Here is a 10,004-nt window from a genome sequence, read left to right on the forward strand (position 1 = left end):
TTGAGGGAAAGAGCGAGCAAGCGATGGAGTGCGATCATCCACGGCTTGCCTCCTCTCCCCGCCGCTGCTTCCCTCTGAGCGAGCTAAGCCGAGTCCAGGTGCCTCTGCCTGCACTCGCACTGCTCCACTCGCGCCTGCCATGGCCTCTCCGCGACGAGTTGCCGTCGCTGTCGTGTGCTTCCTCCCGGCTCCCGCCTCGACCGCGGGCCAGCCTCGAGCGCCTTCCCAGAGCGAGCCCGTGCAGCCGACGTTCCTCGTCGTCAGCTCGCGCAAGAAGCGCCACCTCCACGTCTTTCCAAAGGGCGGCGTCGAGCACGGAGAGTCGCCCGCCGAGGCTGCCGAGCGCGAGGCTTGGGAGGAGAGGTGCGGGCCCTTCCCGCGCTCTCTGGACCAGCGCACGGCACGCAGGACTGACGAGGACTGCACTGCCGAGCACAGCGGGCTGCGAATCGGGACCGCGACCCACCTCGCGCACCTCCTCACGCTCAAGGACCCTAGTCCGCACATCCTCAGCCCCTCGACCGACCCCACCTCGCCCTCGTTCGTCGCCAGCTGCGAGTACTCGTTCGAGCTCTTCTTCCTCCCGCCGCCGCCGCCCTCCTCGACTTCACCCGCCTCTCCGCCTCCTTCCGCCGAGGCTCACACGACCGCGCCACCTGTGCCTCCCGTCGCAAGTCTCGGCGCAGCGCTCGACTCGCTCGCGCCCTCAGCCCCGTCAACCTCGGCCACTGCATCCTCGGCCCAGTCGTCGACCTCGACCTCGCTCGCGCCCTCTCCGGCCTCGCACTCCCCGCCCGCGCCGCTCTCCCCTCTCGCCGCCGCGCTCTCGCCCGCCTACACGGCGACGTACCTCGACCCGGCGTGGCCCGAGGCGGGCGAGCGCAGCCGCGCGTGGGTCGAGGGGTGGGGCGAGCTCGAGCGCGCGGTCGCGTGGGGGAGGAGGGAGGGCGTCATGCACGAGGCGGTGGGCACGGCGAGGGAGTGGGTCGAGCGGTGGGTCGCGAGAGGGGCGCCGCTCGGCGGAGACGTCGCTGGAGACGACGAGGAGGATGCGGAGGAAGAAGCAGACGGCGAACGGAGCGAAGTGAAGGCGGGCGACGCGGAAGGGGCCAAGGGGAGAATTTGAGGATGTGCGAGAATGCGCTTCTCCATCGGCTGATCCTTGTTGTATGTCTCCTCGAGAAGTACTCTAGCTGTTGTAGATCCTAGAACCGCGCCTCTGGCGGCTGCGCCGAACTCACCCATCCCTTCCGCATCTTGTCGGCCCTTTGAGGAGAGCTTCTGTCGTCTCGCTTCTTTCGGCTTTTTTCTCCTCTGTGACTGCTTTCCAGCAAGCTCACAGACTCGCGCCTGCAGCCAGGCGGCACCTTGACGCGTCGTACGCAGACTCGACCTGTGTCATCAGCCTGACTTGGCCTCTTGTCGTTGTGCGCCTCGCTCAACATGCACGACCCGCCCGGTGCGCAGCCTGCGAGCTCTCTGAGAGTCACTGGTGCTCACTCGACTCGTCCAGCAAACGCACAGGGTGGTCCCTCGCACAACGACCCCGACTCGGCTCCACCGCCTCGTCCCCCCGCTGTCCCCGCCCGTCCCTCGTACGCCGCGAGTCTGGCCCAGTCCGCGCACAGCAGCCATGCGCAGCCCAGCAAGCCCCACTACACGCCCGACGCACCGCCTCCCGTCCCGCCCAAGCCCGCCCCCGTCCCCGGCTCGTCCTTCTTCGGCTCCGGGCCTCCTTCCACAGCGCATGCTTCCGCCCCAGCAGTATCGCACAGGCGCTCAAGCGCAAGTAACAGCTCGACGCCGGGCGCTTCGGGCACAACGAGCTTCCGCCCGGCTGGGTCCGCCTCGACCGACGCGCGTCGGCGGCGCTCGTCCAAGCCAAGCTACTCTCTTGACCTGAGCGACGACGACATCCAGGACGCCGAGCTGCTCGACGACCCGCACTCCATGGCGCCGCCCGTCGTGCAGCAGCGGCGCTCGAGCAAGCCCCAGCGGACGTATGGCTCGTCGACGTCGCCGGCTTCGCGCCCGAGCGAGCGCCTGTACTCGTCTGCGGCTGCCGCAGCCCCGACGCACAAGCACAGCGAGGGCGCGCAGACGTGGGACGACGAGTGGGCGCCGTCGCCCGCTTCGCCGCCCGTCGCGTCCACCTCGCGCGGGACCGGCGCCGGGGCGGCGGGCGACGCGGGCGTGTGGGGCGGGCAGAGCTGGGAGCAGGTCGTGCAGCTCGAGCATGCGGTGCAGCATGTCGAGCACGCCGTTGCGCCCGCCTCGCCGCCCCCGCCGCCGCCGCGGCTGCTCGAGTGGCGCGCGGAGCCCGCCGACCAGGCGTTCGAAGGGTGGTGGACCGTCCCGCGCGTGCTGGCTAAAGAAGGGGAGAACGGCTCAAAGGTCGGGATGTGGAAAGAGAGCGTGTGGGACCTCGCGCCGGTGAAGAGCACGCCGGCGGGCGAGGGCGGGTCGGGCAAGGGGCTCGTGTACCGTCCCATGGGCGACTGGGTCGACAAGGGCAGCGCGTCGGCGCCAGAGGGCAGCTCGAACGGCCACTCGCAGGCGTCTGCCCCTCCTTCGACGACGACGAGCGACGTCGCCATGCAGGAGGATGGAAAGCCCCTCCCGCCTGTCTCTGCTGCCGCCGCCACGGACAGTGCTCCTCTCCCTGCTCCACCCTCGACCGACTCTCCTGCGCCGCCCTCGCCTCCACCCAAGGCCGCCCCGCCGCCCGCGAAGAAGGGCTACCGCACCATCACTCGTGCCGAGCTCGACGCCGCCCGCCCGCACCCGCACCTCTTCTTCTGCCGCTCGACCTGGTCCTGGGCGCTCTTTGCGCCAATCACGCCCTCGGAAGCTGCGACGGCGCACGACGCGGACGAGCCCGACCTGTGGCACGTCGCGCGGACCGTCGCGCCAACCGACGTCTCGTTCCTCTCTGCGCGCGGCCAGTCCGCCCCGCCCGCGCCGATTGAGCCCGCCGACCCGTCGTCCTTCTCGGCCGAGCACGACTACGCCCCCAGGCCGCTCGAGAGCCTCGGCCCGCTCGTCGAGCTCGAGGCGGACCGCTCGAAGCGCGCGGCGGCCATCTCTGACACGGACTGGTATCCCGCCGTGATCCCCGCCAAGCTGTGGCTGGGCATGCTCGACGAGCGAGGGGACGGGCCAAGCGTGGGACAGACCCCTGACCAGGCACGGTGGGGAGCGGCGACGACCGTGTGGAAGTGCGTCTTGCCCTCCTGAATCCGCTGATCTCGCCTGGCCTTGACTGACGAAAGGTACGTGAGTGCAGGGCGATCGACAATCTGCTCTTCTCGGGCGAGTCCCGCTCACTCCCGACAGCTGGCAACCACTTCTCGAAGAACATGCCGTGGAACGCAACAGCGTGAGTGTCGCAATGCTCTCGCCACTTTGCTGCAGTTAGCTGACCTGCTCGAATGCACAGCAACGACATTTTCATCGCCGTCCTCGGCTTCCAGCTGCTGGACGGCGCGCTGTGCATGCCAAACGTCGACGAGTCGACCGCGACGGGCCGCGCGAACCGCGAGCGCCTCCTGCGCTGCTGGCTCGAGATTGGCATCTGGCTCGAGGACTTTGCCAAGCGCAAGAGTGCGTCTTCCTTGCGCTCTCTCGACTGTCAGCGACTGACTGTCGAGGCTGCCCCATGCGTGCAGCTGACTTCGCGGCGAAGCTGCCGAAAACGAGGGTTGAGCTCAAGGCGGCGAGACCGGCGTTGGCGGATGCTCTGGGCGGTGACCAACGTGCGTGTCTTTCCGCAGAATGCACTCGCGTGAGACTTACCAACGCTGTCCCTCCTCGCAGTGCCTCGCGTCCCGAACCACGAGGCGTGGACTTCGTCCAGCTCGTCGCGCCCGTCGCATCCGTCGAACCCGGCGCTCGACCGCTACGCCGACGAGTACGACACACTCGGCCTCACGCCCGACCTCGCCGACCGCATCGTGTCGTCCGTGTACGACCAGCAAATCGCCAAGCGCGTCGATTGGCAGCGCCCGCCGTACTTTGAGGCCTTCGTGCGCATCGCCGAGCAGCGCAACACGGACGCGATGCAGACTAAGCTCGTGATGGAGAAGTCGCGCGGGCAGCTCACCGCGTCGGAGGTCAACGCCGCATTCCACGAGCTGCGCCTCCCTGGCCCGTGGGAGGGCAGGCACTGCTCGGACGAGGAGATGTACGAGGCGTTTGACAAGCGCAATGCCGAGGTCGAGCACCCCGACAGGCGTGTCGCCCTGTTCAAGGCGGCAAAGGCGGTCGCGGACTTCACGAACAACGAGGTGCTCAAGGCGGTGCTCGCTTCGATGGACGACCCGGCCGCTGCGGCGGGTGATAATGCGGCTGGGAAGTCCAGGATGGACCTCGACGCGGCGCATCGCCAGCTCGACATCTCGGCTGATTTCGAGACGAGCATGATCATCCCGGTGTTCGAAATCCGAGTGCGCGCTTTCTCTCATATTCCCACGCGAGCTGATCTGACTGCTTTGGCTCGCAGATGTCGGATGCGGCGACCGACACGGCCAAGGCCAAGATGCGCGAAGCGCTCGAGGTCGTCGCCGAGGCGCGGAACGACCCGGAGCTGCTGAGCTTCGTCAAGAGCGGCAAGAGGGGTGCGTCGGCGACTCTGACTTCTACAATGCTCGAGTGCTCGGCTGATCTCAAGCACGTGCAGATCCCGAAAGCGGTTGGCAGGCGGGCATCACTGCGGATCCGAACGTCCCTGTCGGCCTCACCAACATCGCCAACACCTGCTACCTCAACTCGCTTCTCCAGTACTTTTTCACCGTCCGCGAGGTGCGCGAGACCATCCTCGCGTTCCACAACACGCCGACACCGCACGACGGTCCCGCCATTCGCGTCGGTGGCCGCGTCGTGACGACTGCCGAGGTCAAGCGCTCAAAGCGATGTACGATCCACATTTTGTGTTCATTCTTTTCCGCTCGCCCTGACAGACTTTCTTCGCGCAGTCGTCACGCTCTTACAGACGCTCTACGAGCAGCTCATCCACTCGCCCATTTCGGCCGTCACGCCCGAGACCGAGCTTGCGTACCTCGCGCTCGTCCCGTCAAAGGAAGAGGCCGACGCCGCAGCGAATGCTAGCGCAAGCTCGCCTGTTGTCGAGAAGGACAAGCCGCTGTCTGACGAGCCCGATGCGATTGTCGTCGAGCCGGGCAAGACGGACGCGATGTCGGCTGCTGCGGCGAGTGGCGCGCGCTCGCCGTCGTACATCCTGGGTAAACGCAAGAACGGCGAGACCGACGCCGTCTCGCCAGCTGCGTCGTCCAACACCGAGATGCAGCTCGACTCGCAGTCTGCGACGGGAGCGGCTCCGCTGAGCTCGCCTTCTTTCGCGGGCAGCGCGCGCATGGCCAACCTGTCTCTTGGCGAATCGATGCTTGGCAGCGCAAGCGGCGAGGATGCCGAGATGGCGGACGCTGTGACCGACGACGAGCGGCGCAGCGCCAAGCGCGGCAAATCGGAGGAGCAGAAGGGCGCCGAGCCTGTCTCGCGCGTCTCGTCCGCTGCGGCCACGTCTTCGTCCGACACGCTCGTGCAGCGCGAGACGCAGGACGACAGCCAGGTCGACGCGATGCCGGTTGATGTCAACGATGCGGACGAGCGCGAACCGCCGCCTCTTCCGCCTCGTCAGGCTGCTCGGGCGCCCTCGCCGGAGCTACCGCCGGGCTTGGCCACTGGAAATGAGAAGCAGAAGGAACTCGAGAGGCAGGTCTCGACCTACATGGCGTTCGGTACATCTGTCTTTCTCCCGTCGCTCTTGCGCATCTAGCTGGACAAGTTGGTCTCGCAGGCCGCCAGAACGACGTGACCGAGTGCATGGACAACGTCATGTTCCAGGTCGAGGCGGCGCTACTCGCCAATTCGGCAAACGGGCAAGCCCAGGAGGCGGCGAGCCTGCTCAGGCGGTGAGCCTAGCCGTTTGCGGAATCGACACGATCGTGGCTGACCTATGCCCGTCGCAGAACGTTCTTCGGCACTATGCGGCAGCAACTCGTATTTGACGATCCCTCCTCCGTCTCCGACCCGATCCGCACTCAGGACGAGCCCTTCTCGTCTCTCCTTGTCGATGTCTCTCCCTCCTCTGCCTCGACTTCGCCTGCCCTCACGCGCGACATCTACGACGGTCTCGACGCCGTCTTTGCCCCCTCGCCCATCACGCTCGAAGGGCACCCGGCGCAGCGCCGCGTCGCGCTTGTCGCACCTCCACCGCGCGTGCTGCAGATCCAGCTGCAGCGCGTGCAGTACGACCGCGAGAAGCAGACCGTGTACAAGAGCAACGCGCACCTGCAGTTCTACGAGGAGGTCGACGTGAGGAGGTACCTCGAGGTGGACGAGCGGGACGAGCGTGGGCAGGAGAAGAGGCGGAGGACAGAGGAGCTCAGGGCCGAGCTTGACCGCACCAGGACGCACCTCGCCAAGCTTACGAAGGACAAGGTGCGTGGCTCTTTCGCGCTACGAGTGCATCTGACGGCGCGCAGCTGACCGTCTTGTCTCGTTGGCCCTGACAGAGCTCCAACACGGCGACGCTCCTGCGTGACACGGCCTCTCACGCCTCTCACCTGCGCTCGTTCGCCTCGTCGTCTTCCCCCTTCGGCCTCTCATCCAGCCTGACCGACGTGCTCTACCCGCACCTCGTCGACGAGACGCTCGCCGAGGCGACCGACCTCGAAGCCGAGATTGTCGCTCTGCAGGAGCGCGTCAAGGAGGTGCGCGACGAGCTGCACGAGGTGTGGAGGGAGGGCGAGGGAAGTGACGGGACGCGATATGAGCTCACGGCTGTCTTCATCCACCGAGGTTCGTCGCCCTCTCGCCAGCCTTGTCTGCGCGCACGGCGGTGGCTAGTGCCGCAGACAGTCTGGATGAATGTGATCGCGCTGACTATTGTCTCGTCTTGCAGGGACGGCGTTGAGCGGGCACTACTACATCTATCAGCGCGACCACCGCAACCCGCAACGCTGGCTCAAGTGTGCGTGCAGTTTCGCGCACAACTTTCGTGCAGCTCCATTGACGCTGCATGTGCGCAGACAACGACTCTGTCGTGTCCGAGGTCGACAAGGACGAAGTCTTCCGCGAGACGAGTGCGTCGTGCCCCCGCCCGCTTCATTCCCGCCACACGCTGACCATCTCGGGTTGCTGCAGCGGGTGACACGAATGCCTACTTCCTCGCCTACGTGCGAAAAGACTGCACGTACGTCTGCCGGCGCACGCTCGCCCCGCTCTGTGCCCTGCCGTTCGTTTCACTGACCGGCGCGCACTGTGCGCTTCACTCGCCTGCAGGGATGCGATTGAATCGATCAAGCGCGAGCCAGTGTGACTCAAGGCTGTGTTGCGCCGCTTGCTCGACCAATCCAGCGGTACGGTAGTTTTACCTCTGTCTGCGCACACTCGCAAAACTTGCATACACTCTGCATGCTCTCGCCAAACACGTCGCGATCGCGGGGAGGTGCTGGTGACTGAGTCTGAGCTGCGCGTGGCTAGCAGAGCGAGAGCAACACAGAGGAAAGGACGCGTCGAGGGTGCGAGCGCGTCAGGGATGTTGTGCGCGGCGGCGACGAGGGGCGAGGCTCCAGCGCGCGCGCGGCGGCGAAGGCCCCGAGAAAGCGCTCGCCTCGGGTTGCGCTCGTCTGTCGCCCGCACTCGCAGCAGCACACGGCAGAACAGAGCAGCGCTTGCGTGCAGCAGCCTCTCGTCGTTCTCGGCCCTCTCCCGCCCTCGCCTCTCTCGCCTCCGCGCTCCCCTCCGTCTCGCTTCCTCGGCGAGTTCGATCTGTGCAAGCGCGCAGCAGCGCCCGTCTCTGCCGCCTCGCATCGTCGCCTCGCGCCCCTCGAGCGCACGCGTGAGTGTGCACACCCGCCCGCACCCGCCCCTGCGGCCCCGTCGATCCCGCGCACCCGCGCCTGCGCCTCGCCCGAGCCCAGCGCGCGCCCGCTCCCCGTCGCTCCTCCAACCGCCGCCCTCGCCCCCGTCTCGCTCGCCCTCCCGCCCCCGTGCGCGCCTCGAACGATGCAGTGCACCGCGTCGACCTCTGCGCCCGCCCGCAGCCCGCGGCGGCCCTCGCGCCGCTCGCGCCTCGCCCGCGTCGCCGCCTCCGCCACGGTCGCATGCGCCGCCCTCGCCGCCGTCGCGCCCGTCCACGCCCAGGTGCGCGGCGAGCCCAACGACGGCCAGGTCATGCTCGGCTTCTGGTTCGACTCGGCAGACCGTGCGTCCCTCTCCTCGTGACAGAGACGATCGGATTCTCCCCCGCCTTCGCGCGCTTGCACCGAGGCGTCCGCCAAGCGTGACCGCCCCCGCTCTCACCGCGCCATGGGCAGACGGTGGCTGCTTCGGGATGTGTACACAGCGTCTGCACGTGTGGGAATGCGCTGCAAAGCGCGCCGCGCGAGCCGAGGGCGCCCGATGCTGTGCTCGATCCGCTCGGTATACGCGGGGTCTCCAGCCCTCCGCCAGACCTCGTCTTCTTTTCGCGCAGCAGGCCCAGCCATGAGTTGCTGTTACTCGTGCTGACGCTAGACGTGTCCTGCAGCGTACCATGACACGCCGTCCATCATCAACGAGAAGCTTGGCGTAAACGTGCCCGTCTTCCAGATGGCGCAGAGCATCCCCCTCCCCCCCTTCAATTACACGACCGGTGCTGGTGGTCCCGCACCAGAGAACGTGCGTGCCAGGCCTACTCGGTTCTAGCCGAGACGAGGAACAACTCGGCTCATCTTCACCTCTTCCCACAGCAAATCGAGCGGTCAGCAACAGACGCGCATGTCTTCCTGACCGTCTACCCCAATAACGGGTTCGATGCCATCACGGACGACGATTTCACGGCGCTCGGCAAGCAGATCCTCGATTGTGCGTAAACTTGTCCTTGTCACGAGATGTCGAGGCTGACACTGGTCGACTCGCAGACCAACAAAACCTCAACCGCACCGTTTTCCTGCGTTACGCGCCGGAAATGCAGGGTCTGTGGATGGAGTATGGCCAGCAGCCCGTCGCGTTCAACCAGTCCTGGCACAACATGTACTACCTCGTCAAGGCGGTCGCGCCCGAAACCATCATGGTTTGGGCGCCCAACACGCCGCAGGGCTACCCGTACGGGCAGACTGGCACTGCCTACACATCGCTCTCTGCTGCCGACCAGGCGCTCCTCGACACGAACCAGAACGGCGTGCTCGATGCCGGCGACGACCCCTTCGGCCCGTACTACCCTGGTGACGACGTTGTCGACTGGATTGGCCTGTCGGTCTGTGCGTCGCTGTGCTTTCTCGTGCTGCTCGCGCGCTCCCGCTCACCTCGCTCTTCGCCGCAGACTACAAGGGTATTCCGTCCGACACGGAGAACACGAGGCAGCCCGAGGGCTACTGCAGTCAGATTATCCGCGGCATCAACCCGGAGAGCGGCGTGGCGATCGAGCCGTGGTACGTGCCTTACTGCGAGCAGAAGCCCGACAAGGCGTGCATGGTGCGTCTACCTTCTCCTGGCCAGCTACTCAGCCTGCTGCTCAAGCTCACCTTTCGTCATTGCACCCCAGTTCGCCGAGATGGGTGCCGCCTACCACACAAGCGACACTACAGGCATCTCGCAAGCCCAGCTTCAACAGAACTGGTGCGCATCCGAAGCCGTTTTCTCTCTCAGGACTGAAAGTCATGGACTGACGAGCTTGTCTCCAAACAGGCTCACGGACTGCGTCTTCAGTGAGACGATGTACGACACGTTCCCTCGCATCAAGCTCTACATGCAGTTCGAGTACGAGAAGGACGAGACAGCCAACGACGGCTCGATCGACCACCGCGACTTCCGTGTGACCAACACGACCGAAGTCGTCGCCTCGATGCGCGCCGATATCTCGTCGATCGGCACGCGCTTCACGTGGGCCCAGTCGCGGGCGCCCCCCCCGGCCCACAAGTCGGCCCGCGCGCCCCCCCCCCCCCCATAGGCGGGGGGGGGGGGGCTACCGGCCCAAACCGCGCCCCCCCCCCCCCCCCCCC

At 66.7% G+C, this 10,004-nt stretch overlaps 3 protein-coding genes across 3 annotated transcripts; all 3 read left to right on the forward strand.

The window, feature by feature from the left end:
• Window positions 1-139: 139 nt before the first annotated feature.
• On the forward strand, window positions 140-1,126 carry JCM10292_002219 (uncharacterized protein; the record flags this gene model as incomplete). Its single annotated transcript, XM_076652896.1, has 2 exons — window positions 140-363; window positions 439-1,126. The coding sequence occupies 2 exons, from the start codon at window positions 140-142 to the stop codon at window positions 1,124-1,126; spliced, it is 912 nt and encodes a 303-aa protein (XP_076501560.1).
• Window positions 1,127-1,443: 317 nt separating this feature from the next.
• On the forward strand, window positions 1,444-7,339 carry UBP2 (ubiquitin-specific protease UBP2; the record flags this gene model as incomplete). Its single annotated transcript, XM_076652897.1, has 16 exons — window positions 1,444-1,459; window positions 1,514-3,218; window positions 3,287-3,379; window positions 3,440-3,603; window positions 3,669-3,755; window positions 3,817-4,445; window positions 4,502-4,616; window positions 4,679-4,912; window positions 4,974-5,756; window positions 5,816-5,930; window positions 5,988-6,459; window positions 6,534-6,819; window positions 6,923-6,991; window positions 7,050-7,103; window positions 7,165-7,213; window positions 7,303-7,339. 16 exons carry the CDS (start codon window positions 1,444-1,446, stop codon window positions 7,337-7,339), a joined length of 4,908 nt encoding a protein of 1,635 aa, XP_076501561.1.
• A 689-nt stretch (window positions 7,340-8,028) lies between these two features.
• On the forward strand, window positions 8,029-9,952 carry JCM10292_002221 (uncharacterized protein; the record flags this gene model as incomplete). The annotated part of the gene is made up of 7 exons (XM_076652898.1): window positions 8,029-8,227; window positions 8,552-8,682; window positions 8,754-8,868; window positions 8,925-9,263; window positions 9,326-9,477; window positions 9,548-9,621; window positions 9,691-9,952. The coding sequence occupies 7 exons, from the start codon at window positions 8,029-8,031 to the stop codon at window positions 9,950-9,952; spliced, it is 1,272 nt and encodes a 423-aa protein (XP_076501562.1).
• Between the last annotated feature and the right edge of the window lie 52 nt (window positions 9,953-10,004).

Source organism: Rhodotorula paludigena (genome assembly GCF_050403205.1).
Source record: "Rhodotorula paludigena JCM10292 DNA, Rt_paludigena_JCM10292v1_ctg99, whole genome shotgun sequence".
NCBI lineage: Eukaryota > Fungi > Basidiomycota > Microbotryomycetes > Sporidiobolales > Sporidiobolaceae > Rhodotorula > Rhodotorula paludigena.